A 27,404-nucleotide genomic window follows, 5' to 3' on the forward strand; every position below is an offset into this window, starting at 1 on the left:
CCCTGCCAAGCTACAGGAGCTGTTCTGCAGCTGGATCATAGCCCTGGGCGTGCACCATATTCTTGGCACAGGAACTAGGAAAGAGTTACTGAGGGACTTCATTACTGACATGCATTTCTCATACATGTCTCAGCTCTGTGCACGAGTTCCTAGAAGAGTTTTGACCACAAGTGGTTCTATGTGCTGCCCAGAAGGCAGGCTTCCCAGCAGCTCAGAGGTGGAGGAAATTAAGAAGAACCCTGGAAAAGAAGCCAAAGCTGCCCAGCAAAATGCCCCTGGGCTCAGCCAGGAAGAATCTGCCAACAGCAGCCTTTGACTGCCTGGACTAGTTCTCTCCTGAACAGCTTCAAAGCAGCTGCCAAAACCCAACATGAGGAAGAGAAAAGGTGTGTTAAAGCTGCAAGGCAGTGCTGGGGAGAGCCAGGAACAGCCACTGCTTCCCTGTCTTGCAGCCAGCAGCGCTGCCTTGTGATCCAGCACAGCTCCGCACCAGAGCAGGGTGAGGGAGGAGAAACAGCCCCGTGACTAAAGGCAGTGCTGAGACACTGCAACCCACACCCTGTATCACAGTGATAACAGCACCAGCCTGGACACAGCCACGCTCCCAGGGACAGGGCAGGTGGGGTGGGCAGCTTGGCTGTCCTTCCGAGCAGAGCCAGGGAAACGGAGCCACAGGGAAATGAGGCTGGCTGAGAAGAGAGATGTTACAAGTGGTGTAAGGAGCACTCCAGAAGTACTTCAGGCAGAAGTAAGTACAAGAGGAGTGGCTGTTACAGGTAGCAGTTGTATGCCAGGGTCAATGCCCCATGTGCCTTCAGCTTCTCCACTTTCACACGATCCCATGTCTACCCCCAGAGCTGTTAGCTGCTCTCTTTCATTTGCCACTTGTGGCTGAACTGACTGGAGGTAACAACAACAACAAAAAAACCACTGAGTTTCTCCACATAGGCAAAAAAAAAAGATTTATTTTAAAAGGTAGAAAAAACAGAACAAGTAGTATGGTCCTTTACATTCCAAGCCCTCTACTCATCCTCAGTGTAAAGCAGCTTGTTGTCCAGCCTGGACTTGTAGAGATTTCAGCCAGGATGAGTGAGAGGGTTTCATCAATGATTCCCTGACTTTAGCTCTGGTTAAGGACTGTGGAGCAGTGTGCCAGCACACTGGTGCAAGGGCAGTGAATCCCCTTTACAAGAAAGACCTTCTTGACCTTGTCTCAGCTTCTGTTCAAGTGCTCCTGCACTCAACAAAAAGGACACTTCAGTTTTGTTTTTTACTGCCCAAGCCCAACTTCCCTTGGCTCCCAGAGGAGCAGACACACAGGACCAAAACAGAGAATATTGAAAGAGAAAGAGGTAGGTAATCAGATATTTGTGGCAGAAGAGGTTGTTGGGAGATACCTAGTTTGTGACTATTCACAGAGCTAGGCGAGGAGTGTCCAGGAACACTGAAGTACTGACACACAGCCCGTCAGGCACTGTGGGTCTGTGCAGAGTGTGACTGTCCCCATCCTCTCCCCTCTGCCAGGATCAGACTGGTCTGGATGCTGCAGTCACAATCTGCCTCAGTGCTGAGGAAAGGGACCTTCTGCATCAGCCCTGTCTGAAAGCACAGGGACAGCTGGGTGCAGCAAAGAAAAGTAAAAAAAAATTTAAAAAAGAAAAAAGGGCTGCTGTATCTCTGGATGTGTTCACTGTTAGGCAAGGCCCAACAGCACTGGAAGAGGACAGATCTGAGCCACTTGGACCTGGAAGAAAGTCAAGAAACACAACTCACTGGAGGACACAGAAGGATTCCATTTAGGTATCCCAGTACAACAAGCTTGCAGTTATCTATGCAGATCCCTGGGTTTTATCTTTCTTCTGCCTAACCTCTGACACAGGGAGCATCCCCTGGGCACATCAATGAATGGGACACAGAGAAATGAAGCAACTAAGCCAAACATTTCAGGGAGAGGATTTTTTTCAGCTATTGAAGAGTTCCTGTCTTTCTCAGCTATGAAGAGAAAGACAAGACAGACCCCAGCTAGAAAGCTTTGCTCCAGCATGACTTCCAGCATGGGAGCAGAACCACGCAGGAAACTTGGCAATCTTGGTGTGGGGCTGGAAGCCCTGCAGTGGGTCAGCAGCCAAAAGCATGGTATTCTGATCCCTCTCCACGCTCAGTTGACACATACCAAGAATCTTCCAGAGGTGTACTACAGCTCCCAGCTGCCTGCAGCAGCTAAGTGGGACAGGGAAGCTGCACATCCACCAAATACTTTGGATAAGGCAAGGTCAGTCAAAAGGCCTCTTCTGACCTGCTCCAGACCTGTGTCAACCACCCACTGTATCACAATCTCAGTCACTAGCAGTGTTTCCACTGCTGAGACTTTGTTGAAAGTCCTCTTTACATCAACAAAGTTGCGGCCTTTCCCCGTGTTCTGAGCATTGCCTTCAGCTCGCTTTCTCTGCCACCCTGCAGGGCTCCCCACCACCACTGCCCCTCCACCCAAGGAAGCCACTGGAGCTGACTGCTGTGCCATGCATCCTGGTAGCCCTCATCCTCCCAGCCCCAGCCCTCCAACAAACTGTGAGCTCCCTCCAGCAGCCTGGCCATTGTACTGCAAGCACTCCCTGCACCACAGCTGCTGGGAACCCAAACTTAGGCTGATTTTCCCGGGTTTCCCTGGTCTCTGTGTAGTCCTGGGATGGAAGCTGGCTGCTGCTCTCTGTTTTTCCTGCTCTACTTCTATGTAGCTTGTGGCCAAGAGATGCTACAGGTGAAACGTGAAGGGAAAATTTCCTTTGCTCTTCCACATCCCAGAAACAGCAATTGCTGCTTTCCCCCCCTGTACACCGCCTCCTCTTACCGTGTCACCCAGGCTGTGCATTCTCAGTGCAGTGAGCTCCTCTCTCTAGACATGTTCATGGAACTGGAAGCGAACTGTGATGAGAAGCAGAGAAACAGCATTGGCAGGTGAGCACAAGCTGGTAAAGGAATATTCCAAGGAATACAGTCTTGATCCCAAGACCACCAAATAAAACCTATGACCCAGGAGCTAAGAAATCAAGTGCTAACTGTGGAACCCTCTTCTCTCCTGCCTCTGGGCAGGGAAATTCCATGTGTGCTAGAGGGACTGAGGCTTAGCAGAGGACATGCCCCAGGCTCACCTGCTGGATTTCCTGCATTGCCAGGCGTATGGAAGAGCGGAGGCGAGGGAAGGCTCCTTGGTTGCTCTCTCCAGAGCTAGGCTTTGTTCCACTCTTCTCTGGGGTCTGCTGGTTTTGGAAATTCTTGGTCCTCCTGAACCACTGCAGAGCAGGTGTGCCACTGGAAGGCATGGAGGGGCAGGACTGCTTCTCTTGAGGAGTCTCCCTCTTGTCTGCTGGTGAACTCAGGGTGAGGTTCTCCAGATTTTTGTAACTCAAGCTCTCACTACTTTTCTGGAGAAAGAAGGAGTGGATTCAGCAGTGGTTTGCAGACCCTTCACACACACTGAACAGCACAACAAAGAGAAATACCCAGCAGTGGCCACTGCTGACATTCAGGGGGCAGCAGGGTGTCATCCACCTGCCAGTGCCTCTCCCCCATCCCAGCACTCCCCAGCTAGCAGCGTTTCCCAGTTCATGCAGAAGCAGCCAAGCTGCTTGGCCAAAATGGGACACCCCTCAACAGGAACACAAAAGAGATGCTGCTGCTGTGTCTCCAAGCACTCACTCCAGGCACAGTCCATGCCCCATCCTCTTTTCCCCCTGGAGACGCTGGGCACTCACCTGCCCACAGGGGACAGTCAGTGTCTCCATGAAGGGCTGGATGCCCACGCCCTGGTGGTAGCGCACCAGCTCGGTCAGTGAGGCGTGCGCCCGGTCCTCGCCCAGGATGACGTAGCGAGCGTTGGGCTGCTCCTGGATCATGTAGTGTCTGCAGCGCCCTTCGCCCCTGGGGAGAGGGATGGACAGAAACAGTCACGACATGGGGGCCTCAGACTGTCAGAACCTGGCTCCTGCTTCCTGCACCTGTGGTCCCCAGAGCCAGCTGTAATCAGGATCCTCAGTAACAAGTACCACACTTGGCGGGAGATGTGCTGGACGCTAACATGTGCTCTTAGGTGCTGCAATCTCCTTCCAACCTGGTTTGCCCTCTCAGACACAGAGTACAGCCTAAGCAGGACCTCTACCCTTGGAGCTACAGCACCCCACCCACAACCAGGTCTATTTTTTCAGTAAGAGACAGATTCTCCAGTATCCCAGCTGGTACTACAAACTCCCTGAGGCACCCACTACAGGAGAGGCTGAACATGATCCTCACTGGACTCCTCTGTGGAACAGGCAATGTCCTCCAGTCAAGCAGTTTTATAGAATCACAGAATTCAAGAATTCTATGACGGCAAAATTCCAGGATCACAGAATTTCATGCAGTACTCAGTTTCATAGAATCCCTTAGGATGGAAAAGCCTTGAAGATTCTCAAGTTCAACCCTTAACACAGCACTGCCATGCCATTAAACCATGTCCCCAAGTGCCACATCTACATATCTTTTAAATACCTCCAGGGATGGTGACTCCACCAGTGCCCTGGGCAGCCTGTTCCTGTGCTTGACATCCCCTTTCTGTGAAGACATTCCTCCTGACATTCAGCCTGAACCTACCCTGCCACAGCTTGAGGCTGTGTCTTCTTGTCCTGTCTCCAGCTGCCTGGAAGAAAAGGCTGACCCCCACCAACTGCAGGCTCCTGCCAGGAGTTGTAGAGAGCAATAATGTCTCCCCTGAGCCTCCCCTGCCCATCACCTACCGGTATGTCAGGATGTAGCCTGGCCGGCTCTGGCTGATCCGAACAAGGAAGCAACCCAAGGGCTTGTCAATCAGCAAGTTTTCAGCTTCCCTGGAACCAAGAAAGAGTTTTTCAGCAGAGAGCCAGCAGCTGCCTTGCCACACTGCTGCGTTTCACATCCTATCTCATGTGCTAGCCCAACAGTGTCCCAGGGAGCCCAGCATCTGCTCCATGTGCTCCTGGCTACAGAACGCTTTGCAATGCACTAGGGCTAAACATTAAAACCTCACTTCACACACAAACCTCTCACGACTCAGATTGGTGGTGCAGAAGGCACCAACAGGCTGAGGAAGCACTGTACTCTCAGCCAAAGCCTCTCCAAGCAGGACTGCTCCAAACCTGCTCCAGCAGGTTTGATTGTGCAATAGCAACAGCTGCCTTCCAGCACCACGCATGTCACAAAGCACCACTGAGATGAGGAATCTGTGCATGTGTGCACTTCCTATGGTCCAGGGATGAAGAAGTCAGGATGCTGTGGGGTACTGGGTAAGCCCAGCACCTTGGAAAAAACACCAGCCTGGATTACACCACTCTGGCTTTCCAAACTTCCTGCTGGAAGGAGGTCTTCCCCTCCTCTGCCCAACAGACAAAGCTCTGCTTTGTGCTTTGCTCCAGGCTAAAGGTGACTGCAAATCACCAGGGCAGTTTGGGGCTGCTCTGGCTGCTCCATTTCATGAGGCTGAGCTTACACTGCTGTGTGAAAACTTAAGTCTCTGCTTAAGCACCACTGTCTTTGGGAAGGATCTGCCACATCCTTCACTGTGCAGTGCTCATGGCTAGTCTATACTTGAATTTAGATTGTTTTGTCTTCCAGACACTAATTCCTCTCCTACATTATTTCATCTGTGGATAAAAGAATTATTACAGGTTAGGGCATCAATAACTATCATAAAAAAATTAAAAGAAATGCAGTTACCAGGGAGCTGTGAGCTAGAGTAGTGTCCTTTACCAAGCTAACATGCTGTGTAATGTCACTGAGTAAACAGAGACAAAAAAAAATAACCCAAGAAAGAAGAAAAAAATCCAAGAACAAAAAAGAAAAAATCTGAAAAAAATCTAAGAACACACATCTAATAAGGTTGAAGGAGAATTGCAGTTTCAACAGAAAAAAAAAGGAAACTAAAGCAAGATGATGAGAGTGTTCAGATGGCAGCAACACTGACAAAGGAATCCCACTAAAAGAAATTACAGGATATTGGCAGTTAACAAGTGTGGAGCACCACAAATCAATTTGCACACAGGTGAAACTGTAATGCCATCCTGCTCCTGTATGAGTACTGGCATAATCAGCACCTCTCTGATTATGCCACTGCTTCACTCAGAAAGCAGTGCTTGACTCAGCCAAGAGAGAAAAGTGTGAGGCAGACCTGGTAGAAAAAGTTCAAGCATTTAAACAAAGTCTTGCAAACAGATCCATAAGAAAGAAGGGCTTAGTGGATATCTCTCCCAGACTAACTAGAAGCAAATGTCACCTATGCTGCATCCTCCTTAGACAGACAGAGGTATCAACAAAAACCCTTCCTCTGCCTGTATCAAAGGGCTTTGGTGGAGTTTTGCCACTGGCTACTCCCTAAAGTCCCTCTTAATATTTAAAATAAAAGTAAGCTGAATTCTATATTCTCCTGCTGTAAATTGGGGTCATCTCCTGACCTCTACTGAAATATGAAAAACTATATAAAGAATCAACCCAAAAGTTCATCTTCATGTCTCTGCAAATGGTCCAGAACAGGGAAAGTTCAGCATGTGTGTATTTCTTCTCTGATTTCTTTACAAGCCTCCCATCCCTACACAGGATCTGTATTTAGGGACGCAGTGGACTTATGTACTATGAGTTTCCACGGTCTTTCCATGGACCTACATAAAGTCTCAGCTTTTACAACCTGTGACAGGGACTCCCAAGCTTTCCCTTAAGGGTTTGATGCTCACAGATTAAAAAGGAAAAGTTTTGCTGGTCACTCCCATTCCTATTCCACTTCCTTTCTGGCCAATCCAAGCCACACAGTCCTAAGGACACATTGATTTCCACCTGTGGTCACTGTGTCCAGAGGACTCACCTCCGAGTGATCATCCCCTGCAGCCAGCTTGGAAAGGCCCCATCATCCTGCATGACCTTCTGGGCCTGTGTCTCTGTGAACCAGCGGAGAGTTGCTCCTCTCTTGAGTTTCCTCATTTTTGCTTCTTCCCCAGTCTGTTCCTCAGTTCCCAGAACAGGAGGAGGCACAGAAGGGTTCAAGAAGTTATCAAAAGGAGTGGACTGAAAGCAAGGAGAGAGAGTAAGTCAGCACGAAAGCAAAGTCAAAGGCAAGGGACATTTGAAGAGATCACTTCAGCAGGTGACCCAGCTCCTGAGTCCCTTAAGAGAAGATCAGCCACCAACTACTGAAAGCTGCTTTCAGTTCCTCAAAGGTCCTGACCATGCTTTTTATCTAACCACAGTAGGACTCACACTTCTCATGACAAGAATGATAACATTCTCTTGGGACTGCACGCAGGAGAACATGTGCATGCAGAAGGTGGATGGAGCAGGGGACCAGCACACCTGGGTGAGGGCCCCCAGCAGAGCCAGTATTGTTACCTCTGTCAGTTTGCTGCGTGGCCGTGGCACTGGTGGCTGCTGTGACTGATCAGAAGGATGAGGACTAGACTGAGGGCGCCTCTTTCGTGGCATGGGGACTGGAAGGGAGCTTCTTTCTGCAACAAGAAGAAAAAAGTAGGTGAACTCAAGCATCCCAAGATCCATGAGATCTATTCTCCACAGGCCTAGGACTGGGATAGGCTGTGCTGCATGGATTATGTAGCAAAACCACAGCCTGGCCCTCCTTCCATCACAGCCAGGCAAATTACCTTCATTATGCTGCTTCTATTCCCTACAGACAATGCCACACTTCTAAAGAGCAGAAACATCATGAGCTCCCTGCCCACCACACTGATGGAATTCCCATCCCAGGGCAGGCCATCATGACCTGGAGCTCACAGCACTTCAAGGTGATCACCATACCAGTGGACATGCCCTGGGTCACTGTGAGTGGGAACAACTCACCCTGGGCCTCTGCGGCCAGTGCCAGCTGCCGGATTCTTTCTCTCTCTGCCTCCTCCTGTAGCCGCTGTGCTTGAGCTCTCAGCTCAGCCAACAGTTTTAGGAAACTCTTTTTGCATCTGAATCCCCTAAAAACTGTTCAGAAAAAAAAGATGCTGTTCATGCATTTGTAATTCTCTTGGGGAAGAACACTGGGTGATAGTCCCTTCACCCAGTTCAAAGCCCTCAACACCTGAATCATGTTAATAAAGAGCAATGGAAACTCTACTGTGAGCAGGCAGCCAAAACCCTGTGAGAATTGTCTTCTACTCTCTAAGCTGCAAGATCACAGATTTATAGAAATCAAATTACAGATACAAGCTCTCATCTCTAATGCCAGGGCACTGAATACCTTAAAAGAAACCTCACAGAAGGTCTTGTTAACCATCCATCTCTGTCCTTCTAGACACCATGAAGGAGACAGGATTTCCTTGATGCCAGCCCACAGGAAAAGCTTTCCCATAAGCAGTCATTTGCAGGGCTCACCGGGAGGACTGCAGACATTGTGTGATCCCACCTACTCTACCAGTTATTAAAACACATGAAGTGTTTTTTAAGAAAGCTGCACCCTCTCATTTCCCACTACCCACACACCCTCCCCACAGATGACAACCGCGCACAGCTTGTGACCATCTGATGTTTGTCACACTCTTTGGTGCACAGCTGGAAGTTGCTCAGATGCTCCAGCAGTGCAACAACCCATACAGAACAGAAGTGCAACAGAGGGGAGCTAAGCAGGGTGACAGCAGCCTCCTCCTCCTCCTGGATGCATAGCCCTCATGTAGGGAAGTACCAATCTGCCCACAGCCACTCTGAAGAGATGGGCTGCTAGAGCAGATGCTACGTGGAAAGGAAAGGAAAAAACCAAATCAAAATTTCACCCCCTTTTGCCTGTCTCTGAAAACAGCAATGAGATCTGCTTCACTCATTTCCCTCTCCCCAGTTCAACCCAACTCACAAACAATCCTTACTCCAGAGGACAGTGAGCCAGATTTCAGGACACAGCCAAATCATGTGCCTGCCTTGCTCAGCCCAGCTCTTCTGCACACATTTTCCCTTTCCAAGGCAGACACTGAGGGCTCTCCCTGATTCAGGATGAACACTGGGAATATTGGCATTTGCAAGAAGCACTTTCACTTCACAGGGCCTTGACATAGAGATGGCACCTGCCCTACCCTTCTGTCCTCTGCAAAGGTGGAGCAGGGACTGCAGAAAAGGCTTTCCTTCCCCTGGTCTGAGATCAGCTCCTGTCCCAGCACTCACCTTTCTGTATGATAACTGCTGCTCTTTCCAGTCGCTCCACATACTTTGCCAGCTGTTCCTGATGCCAATATTTAAAGAAAAGTCGAGAGTTTCTATGAAGTTGGAAGAGAAAGATGCAGTGAGAAACACTGTCTAAACTTTTATCCATCATCCTTTGAAGAGCCCATTTCTAAAACCACAGAATTCTCCCTAAAGAGAACTTAGGCTTCCTGCTCCCTACAGCAATGATCCACACCTACCCACAAATCCAGCCTTTCAGCTCCGTACTTTGCAGTATCTCCAAGCAGCTGAAAGAGACAAAAAAAGTGAAATAAATAATTTTCCACCCAAAGCCAACAACAATTTTTTTAGTTGCATAAAGGGATATAAAGTGCCTCAGCAATTCCCAACAGTCAGTAAACTGGCTGTCAGTCTGTAATGCACCTTGAGGTACAGCTAGGTTCACATTTGGGAAGAACATCTGCAAAGGGGTTCCCAGAGGCAGATTTACTTCAGCTCTCTGGGAGGCAATTCTGTAGAGCCTATTTTATTCTCAGAAGTGTTTTTCCTCATTCTGTTTCCAAGCCCTTTGGAGGACACAAGTTGCAAGGTCAGCAAAGCAAGACTTCTGGGAGAAAGTCTGTTTTCCAATTCAGTTTCATTTTGCAGACTCCAGTGATAAAATTTGGGTCACTCGGGAAGATTCCCTGACACTTGGAACTGAAAGCAGCTCTAGCTGCAACACACAGACAGCTTTCTCTCTCTCCTGCTAATCCAGGCTGTGAAATCATAGTGGCACTTTTTGCTAATATCTCACACAGGAAAGCAGAAGTGTTTTTCCTTCTATCTCGGCCAATTTCCACAGTGCCACAATCCACATCCACGGGATTTTCTTTCTGAAATGCATCCCATGATTTTTGTGCCTCTAAACACGCCACACTGCCTTTTTACAATAATCTCTCCCCATCTATGAGATTCTCTTGTGACCTCAGTTGGGTTTGAAATTCTTTCTATTCAGAAGCATCAGGAAGTTCAAGGGAGCACTGTGAAGGCAGGAGGAGCTACTGCCAGGAGAGAATTGTTCCAGGAGATCATTCAAACCCTTTTCTTAAATGACTTAAAAAAACCCCTCAGCTGGCTTCTTTACATGATTCATTCTTACTATCAATCACAGTTGACACTGGCAGGAAGGAGAGGCTGGGAAAGTGGAGAAGAGGAGGTGGGGAACTGCTGCCCTAGATGTAGGAAGGAAAACCCTGGCAGGGTAAAATCCTGCTTCTCTGAAGAGCTGGAAGGATGTTTATGTGTGTAACAGTTGGGTTCCAAAAGTGTTGATGGTATATTTTGCCTGTACAGAGACAAAATTCTTGGTTTAGAAACATCTTCTCTAGCCTGGGAGTGCTGCCTGCCAGTACAGCATTGTCTGTAACTTCTTCTACCAAGGGCCATCAGGAAAAAACCTGAAGGGGACCCTGGCAGCAGTACTTGAGTGCCTGCCATGCTGAGTTTAGTAGACATCCTTGACCATTATTGTCACTCCCCAATTAAATACATGGGTCAGTTTTCATTTCACAGCACAACAACACTTGGAACACTTACAACAATTGAATTTAATTGCTACATAACAACTCAAGAAAAATTTAATTCATCATGGTACCAAATGCTTTTTAAACATTTAATGTCCTTGCCTGGGATCCGTTTTCCCCATCACCACAAAATCCCCTCCTCTTTTTTCTGTCCCTTTTACTCAGTTTTCTACGTTACTCAGTGTAAAAGCCTCTGAAAAACAAACCAGATTGCACATAACAAAGTTAATGTTCCTACCTTTCTTTTGTGAGGGGGACACCAGGTTTAACTAGAAGGATTCCATATCTGTGGAAAACAGACCAATACAAACACATAAAAGCCACATCCTTGATGGGCTGAGCTGATCCCTATCACCCTGACAGCAAACAACAACAAATCACTATCTTTCCCACTCAGCCTCCACAGCAAATAACCCCATGACCTCAGACCACATGAACTTTGAAGAAACTCCTTCACTCATTGCCCATATCTGGTTATCAGGGTAATTTCCCAAATAATATCTAACAAGGAATATTCAGAGGTTTTAAAAGACCTTTCAGCAAATTCCTCAAAGGAGGGTCTCCAGGAGAAACCATCTCTTCGGATACGGATTGTCTCCAGCAGCCCATTGTACCGCAGCTGAAACAGCACCACAAAGAGGATCAGAGAAACAAAGAGAAACAGGTCATTATGACACTGGTTTTGTTCCTTTGCAGGCAGAAATTACTTCATTCAGCCCTAAACTTCCCCAGTTCAAAATGAAAAAGCTTTTTTCTGAAAATGTTTTTTTGGTTAAGAACTGAAATTACCTCATCCTGTAACTCTGATGATTAACCACTTTGAGCTAGAAGTTGGAAACCATAAAAACCAACAACTGAAATAACTTCACCTTCCAGCCATGGGTACTGCTTTGCTTCTGTCCCTTAGAGGATAGCTTCATATTTCCAAATCTGGACACAGAAATACTCTGAGGCATGGATGAACTTCCTCTTAGTCCTATCCTTTCTTATATACATTAAAGAGGATGCTGAGCTTTCTGAACTCTTCCAATCATTTTCAGTATTCTTTCAGGCATCTATACCTCAGACCTGACAGAATATCCAACTAAAATCATATCAGTGCATTTCAGATCCTATCAAAGCAATCCCATCTTGGTTTCTAGTCAAAGTTGCCCTGGCTGATGGTGAGAACAGTCTCCTCTGGGAAGCAATTTTTCCAGAGTACTGTCTGTACCAGTCCCATCCAGGGGGAGATACAAAGATGAATCCTAGCGCCTGACAAGCAGATCTCATTGCATTCATGAAAAAGAAATGAGAGAGATCAAAGACTGCAAAATCTGGACCTAGCAGACTGTGCCACAAAAACTACCAAGTACTCAGAATCTTTACACATACATAAAGTATGGCCACTCTTTCTCTTGCAAGGGAAGACTCAACTGAGCCACCTTTTCACAGCCTTTTGGTGGAATCTGCCCTCCCACTAAGATGTGGCAGAAATCCCTGTAAAGGACACTGGTTTTGCCCACCTGCAGCAGTACCACCTGGTTGTCCAGCACACCTGGCTCCTTCTGGCTGTTGGGCTTTATGCAGCGCACAAAGTGTGGGTTGGCAGAATACATCCTCTCCATGAGCACCATCAGTGAATGCTGGCAAGGGCAAAGGAAGACCAACAGTCCATCAAGCCAAAGCACTGCCACATGTGCAATATCCTTCAGCAAGGACTGTTTTCTCACCCAGCAGCAACTTCCTGGGTTCTGGTAACAACTGGGCCCATCCCACCATGATTAGCCCTGCCTGGCCATCAGGAGAACCCCTGTCTACATAATGTCTGCTTTAACCATGCTTAGCACTCTGGAAGCAGCACAGTGATACTTGCAGAGATAAAATTATCACTGCTTTCATCTCACGGGGCACCTCAGGGCAGCAGTGGCGTACCCGGAACTGAGCTCCAGCAGACTGTTTCCGTGTGCTGTTGAACTTGTCATCTGCTCCTGGCACAACCTGAAACCAGACCAAAACAAAGGATCAGCCTCAGAAAGAGGTGCTTGACTGACAGCCAAAGAGCACTCCTGGAAGGCAGATGGCAAAAAATGAGGGAGAATGGATGTAACGGGAAGGAAGACAAGCTAAACATATAAATGGGAGAAGCAAGCACAAAACATGGTAAAAACCAAAGGAGAAACTGTTACAAGCTGATTGCTGTCTGCTCTTATTTTAAACCAACCAACTGTCTGCCCTTTTTCAGACAGTTTCTCAAATAGTAATTATCAGGTAACATTTGTCAATTGTGATATGGACCTGAAGTGCAATACCTTGGCTTTCACATGAGGCATCAGGGTCCCTGTCCTGGAGATAGTGGCTGGAAGAACAAAGACAATTAGCTGATTTTGTACCTTTGCAATGCACTAGGGCTAAACATTAAAACCTCACTTCACACACAAACCTCCTTACAAATACTGAATCATAGGATGTTCAGTTTCACCACATGGAACTACTGTAGGAAGCACACAAGGCAGTCATTACTAATTTCTGCCACTGAAAAGACAAGACCATAATGTTATTAAATAAGCCTAAATGACTTTCAGTAGAATTATCATCAATGGGCATCTAACAGTGCAGAAAAAATGGCACAGACAGCAAATGGGGAGCTCACCTACAGCACTCAGGAGTTTATTTATCAGATATTTATCAGACAATCACAGATTATCAGGAGGTTATATATCAGATAGCTTATAACTAATTCAGTGACAGGATGAGAAAACCAGGGAATTTTAATTTACTAAAGATCTAGTAAGAGTCTTGTGCACTCTTGATGTAATGGCTTCATGTGAGTCATAAAATCACAGAATGATGTTAGCAATGTCCTCTGGAGGTCATCTGGACCAAACTCTTTGTTCAGCACCTAAAGCCATTGCCCAGACTGGACAGTCAAACTGAGAACAGGTTGTATCTGATGTTTACGAACTTTAAAAGAGTTGAGACTAGGCTAAGCAACAGTGCAAAAATGGTAATGAAGAAAGATAGTCCTGAGCAGTAGCTGAAAAACACAGTGGAGAACAGAAATTAAATTCATCAGTTTCTTGTAAATCCCAGAAAGTGGCATGGACTGAATGGGACAAAAAAATTACTATACCAGAAGCATAGTGTTCAGCCAGCCAATTTCCAAGGAAGTATCCACCTGACCTTTCTCTAAATTTTTAATTTAATTGGAAGGCTTGGAGAATCTGAAGGCTTATTGATAACTGGAAAAGGAGACCATAGTGGTAGGAGAAAAATAATGCACGACTGAGAGTTTTTTAACAATTTTTGAAGCTCCATTTTTAGAATCTATGACCTTGACCAGCTTCATTTCTAGACTAGAACAGAGTGTGTAGAAAGCACCAGTGGAGACAGTCCTGCACTGGCCTTGGAGAAGATGGGAAGACATCTGAGGGGTGGCTAATTCTCTGGAAGGGGATACACCTGCCTTGCTTTCCATGGCAGGGAATAAACATGTTGCTCTGACAGCTCCAGTGCAGGCTGCAGCATTCCCAGAGTCCCTCTGGTGCTGCCAGCGGTGAAACACACTCTGGGAAACACAGGAGCCTCATGCCCACACTCAACTCTTGCCAAGGTAAGCCCTGACTCATGCTGGATGTGCAGAGGACTTGCCTGTGAACAGCACACTGAGCAAGGGGGTGACACTGTTGATGAAGAGCCCGCGGACATTGGCTGGCACGGTGTCTCTGTTCTTCTCTAGAAAGCCCCGGGCAGCATATTGTACCTGGGGAAAGGGCAGCAGGTCACTAAGGACAGCAGGGCACACAGGCTGGCTGTAAAAGCCACTTCCACAGCCTGCTGGGAGCTGACCATGAGTTAAACTGAATGTACTCTGGCCTGCACATGAATTCTTTAAACAAATATGCACCCCAGATGCCAGCCCTGAGGAACCCAATCATGCACATGCCAGAGGCATCAGAACCACAGGAGTGTGCAGCATAACACCAAGACATCCACCTTTTACATGTTAAATGTTAATTTTTGTAATGACGAATGTCGCAAATAATAACTTAGTCAACAATGCTGAGTTTAGATTACTAAACTGCAAGTTACAATGACCTGAATTGTCATATCTGCTCCTGTTCCAAAAATTACCTCCAATCAATTCAATTTAATGTGGACCAATGCTCTCAATACTGGTGGCAGTAAAGTTACATGCAATAATGCTAAGTCTCAAGCTGCTTAGATACCAGTGAATGTGTAAATAACTGCCTCCACTTTGAAAACATTCATTACCCTGCTGTTTACACAGTGCTCCCAGGCGTTTGCAAAAAAATAGTCACTGCTGTGTTCTGGAACCCATTAAGTAAAGAAAAAGCCTTTAACCTCTCCTTTGGTGCTGCACAGTGGACACTGTAATTTATAAAGTATTATTTTAGGACTAGAATCCTAATAGAATGGTGATTAGAAGAATAGCAGATTCTTGTAAATCTGCTACACTTCTGAGAGGTAGCCCCACTTTCCGGACAGTAATTTTTACATAAATCCCAGGGAATTCTAGGAGGCAATCCACTGGAACACATCACTTCTGTTAGTGTCATCCTCAGACCACACATTCCTTAACATCAAAGCCTTATTTGTCAGGCAACACCCCCACCCCCTCCAACAGCATTCTTCTTGCAAACAGTACATACTTTCCCAGCATAGTGAATGATGCTGAAGCCCAAAACACGGCCTCGGGCTGGCTGGAAGTGTAAATTCCCCTTAAAGCTGCTGTTTAGTTTATCCACAAATGTCTTATCAGTTGCCTGCAAGAGAGCAGATTTCATAAGCTGCAACAGAGGCCTGATGAGGACACACAGAATCAAAACAAAATGTTGGAAGTATCCTTGGCTGTGCAGTAGTCTTCTGCTGTACCTTCTCTCTGACTCTTCTCAGGGATGCCAATGCCACCAGACTGCCTCTGATCAGGATGTCCTGTCTCATAAGTCACACATGGGGACAACTCTGTTTATCCTGTGCTCCAGCCCAAGAGCTTTCTTTGTAGCCCAGATAGACACTGATATATCAGTCCCACAATATTTTCCCTGCCTCCTGTCTCATGCATACCTGAGGGAATGCACTCTGCTCATCCAGAAGAGACAGCAGCCCAAGTGGCTTGGCCAGGAGCAGATTCTGCAGGAAAGAAGATGCATGGCAAATACATAAAGCAGTGCAGGACATCCCCTCTCACCCTTACCACCTTTTGCAGAGCTTCTTCCCAGGTGCATCTCCCCCCCAGAGAAAGAGCAAGACTTTTCTCTTGGCTGGATGGACCAATTACATTCTGTCAGTCCTCTCACTCACCAAAATAGGTTCATTATTGTTGAATGTGATAGTTTCCCAAGGCAGCCCTTCTTCCTTATAGGCAGCCTGCTCCAGCTGGAAAATGTGCTGAAATAAAGAAAAAAGAGGTTGAAGCACTCATTAGACTTGGCTAGACAAACCCTGAACACTTTCCTTCCTACCCAGAACAAGAGGACGGGGGTGTGGCACCCTCAGCCACAGCATGAGAGGTCCAAGATGTGGCTGCTGCTCTCCATGGTTCTCTGTAACCCTGGCAGTCACTGGTGCTGGTGCATAAAGCAGGAACACTTGTCAGAGTGTAAGTGTCCCTGCTATTACAACTTTGATTACTGCTTGATCCATCTACCTCTTCCTTTTCTGTCCCAGTGGCTCCCCTACCCCAGCAGGGAAGGTTGCTGCTCTCTATTTTGGTTCACTATTCACTATTTCTGTCCTTACAGGCAATAGAAATGTTTTTCCCCAAGCTCTCCTGCATGTGCCAGGTGGAGAAGTGTTCTGCTTTCCCTGCAATACAAGGTGAGGTCACCCCCAGCAGACTTACATGGTTGAAGAAATGCTGCAGCTGCTCATTGGCCAAGTTTATGCAAAGCTGTTCAAAACGATTCACTGCAAAGTTTTCAAACCCAAAAATATCCAAGATGCCTAAAAAAAGGGAAGAATAGCACATAGTGGAGCCTGCAGACCATCCCTACAGATTACTGTGTACACCAACACACAACTAAATCTCTTACCACACAGCTTTGTGGCACAGGGAAAATGCACCCAAGAGAAACACCAGTGGCAGCTCTTCCACAGCTTGAAGAGTTAGTTAAGAGAAGATCCCCTCCACCTTGGCTTCTCTGCTAAGCCAGAGTGCCCCAGAACAGCCTCAGTTACTTCAGATCAACTGACTGCTCAGAGCTGCACAAAGCCCAACAGACTTCATACTGCTGACTCTTATCTCTGGCAGGATCACTGTTTTGATAATGCACCCCAGCACACAAGCTCTGTGAAACCTCATGCTGTGCCCTGTCCTTCGTCATGGCTGAGGGATGCACATTTGAGAACAGAACAGGAGCAAGGCAGGCAGAACTCACCTATCTCCCTCAGTTCCACATCAGGATCCACGTTCTCAGCCAGCAGCTCATTAATCTTGCAAACAATCCAGCCAAACACTCGGCCATAGGCCACCTTTGCAATGGAGTCCCGAGCATCTACACAGAGGAACAGCAGCAGCTCACTGATGGGCTCCACATGAGAGCAGGGCACACAACACAGGCTGGCTCAATACACCCACCTCTAGTAACAATGGCTATAGGAAGCTACTTTAAAGACCAGATAAACATTGGATTGTCCCCATCCTTTGCAAGTGGGTAAAAACAGCTCTTCAATTTCAAAATCTTCACAATCTTTCTACATGATCAGCCACGCCTACCAGGGCATTTTTGAGTCATGCCACTTTTTAGAATATCCAGAGACTTGCTTTCCTCTCTGAAGGCACACTAAGTATGGATCCCCTCACTGCTATACCACGGGAGAAGCTCCAAATTTTACTTGGAAAACTGGATGGTTCTCTTCCTCCTAGCCCATAGCTGCTAAGTGTTTAAATTCTGTAGTAAAGAAAAGGACACAATTGATACAACCTTGCTGACATTCTAAGAAGGAGACCAAATTAACATGACTTATGATTAGAGATGTATAGTTTATTGTCTAGAGAAATTTGTAAAATAGAACTAGCTAATCCCATTTCATTTTCATTTTCTTCTTTCATTTATTTGAAGCAATAATCTCTTTTTAAAATTATCTTTTAAAGTACTATCATTTATATGAACTTTTTGGTACAGATTATTTTAGATTATTTTGTTTTATTGAAAGGAAAAATAACACCTTGTGCTTGCTATTTTACTCTTTTCCCTCAATTTCTGACACTGTGACTGACATCTTGTTGCTCTCGTGGTTGTTTCTCCATCTATTTCCTAGAGCTCTGCACACTGGCAGCACTCTGCAACAGGAGCCTTCCCCTGTTTTGCACAAATACCCAGAGTTTCTTTCTGGGCTGGACTGAGGCAGAAAGCAAAGCTAATTCCTTGGTTTCTCATTTAATCTCTGCAGTCTCCTGGAGACTAAACAAAAGCAGCATTCATGGCCCTCCATGTCAGTAAGCGACTAAACAGATAAACACTGACATACTTTCCTCTGTTTGAGAGGAATGAAAGGGCACAGAAGGACATCTTTGTTCCCAACAAGCTGCACATGTGTGTGGGGATACCCTTCCATCAAAATCCAGTCTTTCTAGCCAGCACATCTGCAATTCATTGTGTTTCCTACCTTCTGCCTGCTGCTGGGTGTGAAAGCGCTGGATCTGCTCGCCTCGGGTCACTGATGTTGTACAAATCAGGCATTTTAACAGCTCATCTTCCTGGACCCCAAACTGACCCTGGGAAACAGGAAAGAGACGAGGACAGTCAGTTGTAAACCCTCACTCTGCTCATGGGGATTATGTCTGTGTGTAAAGGGGTCATGATTCCAGCTCAGGCCATTGTGAGCCCCACTGTAAGGCGAGTGCTACTGCTGGCACCAGAGTGAGATATGGGCTCTGATCTGCTCCACCCCCGCAGTGACCAGCCTCACACACCTGCTCCCAAACACTTTTTGTTTTGCTCCTCCAGTGCTGCCACCTTTCACCTTCTTTGGGAGCCATGCCAGTCCCTGCTGGGCAGTTTAATGACTTATTGAACAGCACCACATGGAGGTGACTGTGTAGGTGCTGAAGCATCTGAGCTTCAGAGTCACAGGAACCCACACCAGAGGCAGGAAACAAAGCAAACTCAGACACACACAACCCCTCAGTGGTTTAACAGGAATTCCCCTCCTGTGGGCAAGAAATGAGGAGCAGGCTTTCAGAAATAAGATAAAAAGAAGTTGGCTGCTGAACAAAAGTAGGTGGTTGTTTCTGGTATAGTGTAGGAGGGAAACAAGCAAAGAGATGAGAGTGAAACCAAAGAGCAAGGGTGCTGGGATTTCAAACAGGTCAAAATGAAAAGAAATAGAAAGGGGAGAAGGATGTTACTTTTTTTCTGTCCTGTGTTGTTAAAAAAGAAGGATAACTTCTCCATCCCATTTAACAAAAATTGAATGGTCCTGGGAAATACATACTTGTTAATCTGTGATAACTTAATGCAAAATAATAGAAAGCTTAATTCAAAATAACCAACAAAAAGATGACAGCATTTAGGGTGATATCCCTGGACAAAATCTGATGAAAACACAGAACTAATCTGCAGATATTGCACACCTGAATTTCTCCAAGGCATCAAACTCACTAACATAAAACATTTAGTTTTAAAAAGCTTGTGTTTTATGAAGTCAGCAAGATATATGCTGACTGTGCAAGACATTGGTTCTAGACACACAAGAAACAGAAGCCAAGAGGCATCTCTCTGGGTATGAATAGCAGCGAACACAGATGCTGTCATGGGGTCAAACTGTACATTTCCAAAAAAAAAACTTTGTTCTTTAGAAACCCTCACATTCTGAGGCAGAAAACATCCTCTGGCAGGAACAGCTCCTGCAGCCACACAGCCAGTGGGGAAGAGCATAATACCCATAAGGTTTCATGAAAATTTCTTGTGACTCACCGCTGCAGCCTTCAGCCATCCCTTGGAGGCCTCACTGACCTTCACAGACCCATTGCTCTCCTCAGGCTCAAAGGTCACATTGCCCAGAGACAACACACCAGCCAAGATAGCCTGCATGTCCACTTGTTCCTAAAACACAAAAGAAAGGTGACTGAAAAACCCACCAGCATGTAGCATGTACAACACAAATGACCCAGAAGTTGGAGAGGTTAAGGGAAGAGGCACAGGCAACCTGTGGGAAAAAGGTCTCCACAAAGTCTGGCAGACTCAGGTGGTCTGGAAGTAACATGGAAGATCTAGAGAAAGAAATAGGTCTGAGCTTCAGGAGAGGAGCTACAAAGAAACCCTGTGCCTGCAGGAAGCATAGATGGAAATGAAAGAGCCCCAGGACTAACCTGTTCTTGGAAGCCCACCATGTCAAGAGCATTGCAAACCTCTTGGTATTTGTGCTTCCAGTGTTCAGCTACTTCCTGTGTACCAAATCGTCCACTTATGTACCTGAGAAAGTGCACATCCCATAAAAACTGTCACACAATCAGCACTGTAACTCAGTCATCCCTGATGGGCACAAAGTAGATCACCAGAAGGGAAAAGAAACTTTTCCAAGGTAGTGCATCAGAGACCCCTAACCTCCCAGCTTCCATGATGGTCTGTATCTCTTCATGTAGCTCCATTTAGATCCCGCTCCAGCTTCCACTCACTCACAGATAAAACCCCAGTGCAGAGGAAGAAACTCCATTATGCTGTTTTCCCCTTCACCACCCGCCACAAAGACTAAACTAGGGTCTGCCTTTGACGTACCTGTAGAGTGAAGGATCCAATAACCCGTACATCTCCTTCTGCTCTGCAGACAGTCCAGCAAACATGTAGTAGAAGATGTGGAAATTCCTCTCCCCGGTATCTTGTCGTACCACCCGTGACTTCTCTAACAGGTACTCACTCAGCTTGGCACCTTGCACTGCACACAAAAAGGTGACAGGGTGGGGAACTTCACTCTGGGGGACATGAAGCTGCCTGGGCTGTCCCACATCTCTTCTTTGGTGCCAGGAGCAGAGAATTGTCTAAATTAACTTTCTTGTGTGCAAGACCCTCTAGGCTGCCCACTACATTGGAAATGGGCTTCTCCATGCTTCCTGTGGTCTTAGAGATTTCTGTTCACCTCTTTCAGCAGAAACAAAGGCTTCTGGCACCATAGTATTACTGACACTTACCCTGCACTCTCACCCCCATACTCCCACTCTGTCCAAATCCAGGCCTAATCCCATCCAGGTCCTATCCAACAGTGGTTGCTCTGAGATTTTACTTAATTGCACACCCTTCCCACAGGGAGGCACATGCCAAAATTTTACCCTCCACAAGTTTTGGCTACTCAGTCTACTCCCTCCAGTTCCTAACCACTCCCCAGGCTAGTAACTGCCCTTGACTTTACCTGTATTTCTCTGGAAACGCAGCTGTATGTATTTTCCAAAGCGGCTGCTGTTGTCATTCATCACTGTCTGGGCATTGCCAAAAGCTTCAAGCAAAGGATTCACCTAAAACAAGCGAAGAAGGAGAACAAACATTCTTCAGATTAAGCAAACCAATCTAATTTACTTGGAAAAATTTATCTTTAGCATTTTCTACTCAGAGTTCAGCTGGAAAAGGAACCACTCCATGAACATGGATGAGCACCTGTTTTATCTCTGCCTGGATAAAGAAATTCAAAGAGGCAAATATCACAAAGACAAAGCAGTTTGAGATTAACAATGATCAATACAATTGAACTGCTGGGATCTCAGTAAGATCACTGAGTAATTTTTTAGAAGTTAATGTTGGTACAACCTATTTCCACACAGTACCTGCTGTCACCAGATAAACTGAATGCTATACAACAGCTGTAAACAAAGGCACCATGGCACTCACTTATTAAGTATGACAGCTTAGCTACTGAAATTTGTAGACATAAGGACTGTGTATTATAAAGAAATTAACAGAACAATCAGACCAGCTTGCTAAGCTGGATGCAAAGGTGGCAAAATGAGAGTTTTTCTATATTTGAGTAAAGAATGCCTGTCAACTGAAAGAACAATGCCTCAGAGTAGATGCTAGACAGCCTGTTGAACACAGCTTTAAGATATGATGGCAATCCCCCAGAGGACTAACTTTAGTCTTTGGACATATCTACAGGAACCAAGTAAGATGCACATTATTTCTTCACCGTTATATCTAGGCTTTCCAAGGGCAGCTCATCTGGGCTGAAGTGAATTATTTCCAGGGAAGGAACTGCAAGCCAGCTCTAGGCTCTCTGCAAACACAGCACTCCTGCCTGTGGAACCTGCTCAGATCAGAAGCAGCCTGGCAGTGTGGCCCAAGCCAGCTCTAAGCAGAGACAGCAGGTGTATCAATGTCACATTTCCACAACCCAGCAAAGGCCTTCACCTTGGATCCACCATGGATGACACCACACTGCATTAATTCACCATTCCAGGGCCCAAAGCAGAGCACAGGGCACTGAGTTTTTGTGCCAATATACTGGTTGCAGGAGGAGCTAAAGCTGGTTTCTGTGAGATGCCAGACACTTTCCCTGAGTCCAACAGAGCCATACAGACCTGCCACTGGCCAAGGCTGAGCCTACCACTGACAGCAGCAGTGCCTCAGGGATAAAAACTGCTGCACACCCACAGAAAAGAGAGAGGAGTGGGAATGTGTGAGAGGAACAGCTCTGCAGATGCAGGTCAGTGAAGGAGGAGGGGCAGGAGCTGCTCCAGGCCCCAGAGCAGAGATTCCCTTGCAGCCCCTGGTGCAGCCCTGGGTGAGGCAGCTGTGCCCCTGCAGGCCCTGGGGGGAGCAGAGATTCCCCTGCAGCCCCTGGAGGAGCCACAGCAGAGCAGCTGGGTGTGCCTGAAGGAGGCTGGGAGCCCATGGGAAGCCCGTGCTGGAGCCGGCTCCTGGCAGGAGCTGTGGCCTGTGCAGGGAGCCCCTCACTGGAGCCGGCTCCTGGCAGGAGCTGTGGCCTGTGCAGAGAGCAGCCCCTCACTGGAGCAGGCTCCTGGCAGGAGCTGTGGCCTGTGCAGAGAGCCCCTCACTGGAGCAGGCTCCTGGCAGGAGCTGTGGCCTGGGCAGAGAGCAGCCCCTCACTGGAGCAGGCTCCTGGCAGGAGCTGTGGCCTCTGCAGAGAGCCCCTCACTGGAGCAGGTTTGCTGATAGGACTTGTGACCCTGTGGGGGGCCCACACTGGAGCACCCTGCTCCTGAAGGACTGTACCCTGCAGAGGGGACCAGACCAGAGCAGTCTGCTCCTGAAGTAGCCCAGGGAGGGTCTTAATACTGGAGCAGCCTGCTCCTGAAGGAGTGCATCATGTCAAGGCATCCATGCTGGAACACTGTTCCTGAAGGACTGTCTCCTGTGCGAGGGACCCCATGCTGGAGGAGGGGAAGAACATGAAAAAGAAGACAGTAGCACAGGTAAACTGTGATGAACTGACCTCAACACCCATCCCCTATCTGCCTGTGCTGCTGGAGGGAAGAAGGTAGAGAAACTGGGAGCCAAGTTGAGCCTAGGGAGAAGGGAGGAATTGGGGAAGGCGCTTCAAGATTTGTTCTCATTTCTCATTGTCGTACTCTGACATTAACTGGCAATAAATTAAATTAATTTTCCCTAAGATGAGCCTGTTTCATCTGTGATGGTAGTTGCTCAGTGATCTCACCGTCCTTATCTCAACTGATGAGTTTTTGTTATGTTTTTCTACCCCTGTCCACTTAAGGAGCAGGAGTGACAGAGTGGCTTGGTGGGCACTGGTTGAAGTTAACCTACCACACAGAGAAAGACCTCTATGTTTCTACAGAAAATATGAAAAGACAGACTAAAATGAAGCTAAGAACTCACTCTTGTTGATGTATCACATGGACGGTTTAAAGTATGATTTGTTTATATAAACCTCACAGCTTCCTGGGGAGAAATTCAAGTGGAAATATTTCAGACCAAAGAGTCAAATATGTTTCAAAATGAGCTAGCAAAGATATATGAAAAGAGCAAGCATGGCAGTTAGCTACCTAGCAGGTATGTGCCTGACAGTATAAGTAGCCAAGGATGGGTTACTAAAGGGTGTATGAATTCTTCATCCCTCTGTACCATTAAATGAAGGTCTGATTTTTTAATGAAAGTGACATGTTCTATCTACTTTGTTTTACTTCAAGCAGGAAATTATTTAGAGATATGCCACCAATCTTTTGTAAAAGAGGACATGATAAGTGATTGCAATGATTTTCTCTAATTTAAGAACCATCTCCAGCAAACAGAATTACTGACCTACCAACCCTTCCAATTTGTGGCCAGGTATCTCACCATTCTTATCCACTATTTTCTTATCTGTCTTGTGTGTGGCTCCCTGATTTCCAGTGGTGATTCACCAGCAGGCTTCCTAAGCCTAATGCAAGTTTTCTTGCAGCAGTGTTGCTTCTGCACCTTCAAGCACCATCCTGCAATGACCTACCTGAAGTATCTGCTGCTCCAGCTGTGAGTAGCCTTTGCATAGATTCATTATGTGCTGCAACAACAACTTTGTACTCTCTGTTTTCCCAGCACCACTCTCTCCACTGCCAAGAAAAAGCAAAATAAATTCCATCAACCTTAAAGTATAGTTGTTCTGCCCCTTATGGCTCAAGTGCTCCATCACTTGAGAGTGCTCTGCAAGAGTTTCAGAATTTTTTCAGCAAAATCACCTGTGTGACTAAAAACTCATGTGCCACAGTTTTACATGTGAACCATGAGGTTCTTCATCAGGGAACTTTTCCCCCTCTGCAAGGGAGAACAGATACACCCCATGCTGTCACTTCTGGATGATATGTATCAGACAGACTATTTGCTCTGCTTCAAAAACCATCTGGTACATCAACTTCCTTGAAAACGCTGGAGCCAACAACTTCCTCTTTCTCCAGAGAGATTTGCCCTACCTACATGACTCCCACACCTGGATATTGATCATGAGATGCAGTGGCAGTCTCAGATCTCAAGTGTTTCACACATCCATGTGCCAGACAGCTGGGAATGCAGGTGCAGAGCTGCCCACACTCCCACAGTGCCAGCAGCGCACGTCACTGTGCTGTCATCCATGGCGCCTCCGCCTCCAAGTCAAACAACCAGCTCTTGGAAAGTGCATTTCCCCTGTCCTGGGAGAGGGAATGTACAATCATTGGGACAATATGCCCTTAACTGACAACATCACACCAGCTGAGAACTTCAGCATGCGCATGAAAAAAATGAGTGCAGGAAATGCTGGAGGCATACTTGAGGGCAGGTCCCCATTTCCTTTGAGCCGACCTTTGAGCATGTGGTGTGGCTTTACTGCTTTGTAGCTGCCAGTGGCACTTGGTATCAAGTGTGTGTCATAGGTGGCTAAAAGCCTCAAGCAGGTCCCTGATCTCAAGCACAGGTCAGATCAGCACCATCCAAAAACATATAAACGAAAAAGGCCCATTTTGCCTGTTGAGAACATGCCCCTGTTCTCACTGTTGAGATCAAGTGCCCCTACTCAGAATGTCAAGTTTAATTTTATTTTTCAGTAACTCCCTTCTCCACAAAAAAAAATATCCAACAGCACTTCCATGGCTCAAGCTTGACCTTAGACCTCCAACAAGCACAACACCTTCACAAGGCCCTGCAAGCACAGCTGGTGTGTAACTGCCCTCAGCTCTGAAGAAATGCTAAGTCATCTTCAGGTGACCCAGGTGCTGTACTGCAGCACATGCAGGCTATGACTAATGTCCTTCGGGACTGGGAAGGCAAGAGGAGCCAGTGGAATTTGTGGCGGAAGACAATTTGGTAGCAATGAGCACTTATGATCTGGCAGCAGCTGCTTCATCCAACATCACCTTTGAGGGATGCAATCCAGACCTCTCAGGCTCAGCTGGAGACACCAAAGAGACCACCAGGGACAGCAGATCCTGGTGTGTTTCTGTGGTGTTGTGGGGAACTGTGATCTAACAGGAGTGACCTCATCCTCCCTTCCCTGTTCACCCCAACTGTGCTCATGTAGGAAAACTTGTTAATTAGTGTTTCACCACCCACAGAGAGGAAAACCATGAACTTCCTGTGACAGTAACACACAGACCAGGTAAAAGGACAGGAGTATATCAGACTCGTTTCTGAACTGCTGGCAGAAAACAACCAGACTTCTGGCCACAAAATCTCACAGGTTACTCTTTCTTGTCTTCCACCTCCCAAGAGAAACACAATGACTGCTCTCTATCCCCCAAAGCCACACCAGCAGTGCATCTTCTACCCGTGACCCCACGGCCACCACTTGCTGAGAGTACTTCATGTAAAGCACAGGCATCAATGGCCTGAAGGCTACAGAAATGAGTGGGGCTCAAGTGCCCCTCAAAGTCAGCTCCCAGTCCCACCAAAACACTCAGCAGGGATTCAGCAGTCAACTTCCACACCATGTAAACCGAAAGTACTGATAAAATGATCAGAAGGCAAATACAAAGGAGCATTAAATCGAACAAGTTGGCAAGTAGCATTTTAACTGGGAGGACATTTAAACAGTTCTCTACAACACCCAGCTGTAGAGAAGAGGCAGTTAATGTTTCAAGGCTTTCTCCTCACTTTTCAATGCTTTCTCTTCTAGTTGATGTTGTTTAAGGCTTTCTCTGCTAAATGATGCTACCTGCTGCGCTGCAGAGTTCAAGCAGACCAAGAGTGACAAAATGGAGTAAAATGTTTGTGATACTGGTAGGCTCTTTGGTTAAAAGAACAACTTTTCCCTGACTTCTAGAGCACAGAACTGCCCACGACTTTAAGATCCTCCCCAACCATATTCCCAAAGGTCTTAGACCAGAAAAGCAAATTTTAATACTTCCTGCTCTTTGCTTACACTTGGGAAGCTCACTTTGTGAAAACTGGTTCTTTCCACTATCACCCTTCCAACTTTTACTACAGCTTTTACCATGGAAGTTGTGCTGCCAGAGCAGAGCACCCAATAGCTTTTCCCAGAGCAGGATTCCAGCGGCTGGTTCCCCACCAGAAGTGAACTCGGCATCTTTACTGTTATAAAGATTGCTGCCCGAGCTGCTCAGGAAAGCCAGTTTTGTCTGCCCACACGTTCTCACAACGTGCCCGCTCATCTGTCTCGAAAGTGGCCGGGATGAAGGATGAGTTGCCAGCGCAGATGGATTTTGACTCACCAACAGAACCGGAGAGGAGCTTCACCTGAACCCTGGGCAGGGAGATCCCAGCGGGAGCTCGGAGGCACCCCCGGCCCCCGCCGGCCCCGGGACCTCCGGCCGCCGCTCACCTGATGAGGATGCACTGGTTGCGGGGTCCGCCGCCCCCGCGGCCCAGCATGGCGTGGTACGCGCGGCTGGCCACGGCGAAGATGTGGGGCGGCAGCGCGTCGGTCTCCAGGCGCCGGTACCGCTCGGCGACCTGCGGAGAAGCGGCAGCGGAGAGGGGTGAGCAGCCGGGGGGCGGCGGGGCGCGGCGGGGGGCGCGGCGCTCACCTCTCTCCCGTAGAGCGGCAGTGGCTGGAAGGGGTTCATGGCGACCAGGATGTCTCCGATGTCGGTCTGTGGGGACGGGACAGCCGGTCAGCCGAGCGCCCACCGCCGCCCCCCGCCCCGGCCCCCGGCACTCACGTAGATGCGCTGCTGCAGGAAGCGCTCCCGCAGCCCGGCCAGCAGCGCCGCCTCGTCCAGCTCGGCCAGCGCTGCCAGGTCCCCGGCCTCGCCGGGCGAGGGGCCACGCTGCCCCGGCGGCACCATCGCTGCCCGCCGCCTCCCTGCCCTGCCCAGCC

The 27,404-nt window shown here is 47.5% G+C and overlaps 1 protein-coding gene across 1 annotated transcript; it reads right to left on the minus strand.

Moving 5' to 3' along the window:
- Nucleotides 1-951: 951 nt before the first annotated feature.
- LOC135459818 (myosin-IIIb-like) lies at nucleotides 952-27,380 on the minus strand. The gene is made up of 30 exons (XM_064736195.1): nucleotides 27,247-27,380; nucleotides 27,112-27,177; nucleotides 26,907-27,037; nucleotides 24,105-24,207; nucleotides 21,063-21,165; nucleotides 20,435-20,591; nucleotides 20,029-20,131; nucleotides 19,634-19,762; nucleotides 18,324-18,432; nucleotides 17,093-17,209; nucleotides 16,558-16,658; nucleotides 16,017-16,103; nucleotides 15,780-15,845; nucleotides 15,365-15,478; nucleotides 14,343-14,454; nucleotides 13,004-13,050; nucleotides 12,627-12,692; nucleotides 12,218-12,337; nucleotides 11,246-11,331; nucleotides 10,951-10,998; nucleotides 9,387-9,434; nucleotides 9,148-9,239; nucleotides 7,849-7,980; nucleotides 7,384-7,499; nucleotides 6,863-7,062; nucleotides 4,770-4,859; nucleotides 3,753-3,918; nucleotides 3,150-3,422; nucleotides 2,849-2,922; nucleotides 952-1,744 (listed from the first exon to the last, which is right to left on the minus strand). Exons 1-29 carry the CDS (start codon nucleotides 27,370-27,372, stop codon nucleotides 2,872-2,874), a joined length of 3,159 nt encoding a protein of 1,052 aa, XP_064592265.1. The 5' UTR covers nucleotides 27,373-27,380; the 3' UTR covers nucleotides 952-1,744; nucleotides 2,849-2,871.
- Between the last annotated feature and the right edge of the window lie 24 nt (nucleotides 27,381-27,404).

Source organism: Zonotrichia leucophrys, chromosome Z, assembly GCF_028769735.1.
Source record: "Zonotrichia leucophrys gambelii isolate GWCS_2022_RI chromosome Z, RI_Zleu_2.0, whole genome shotgun sequence".
Taxonomy (NCBI): Eukaryota; Metazoa; Chordata; class Aves; order Passeriformes; family Passerellidae; genus Zonotrichia; species Zonotrichia leucophrys.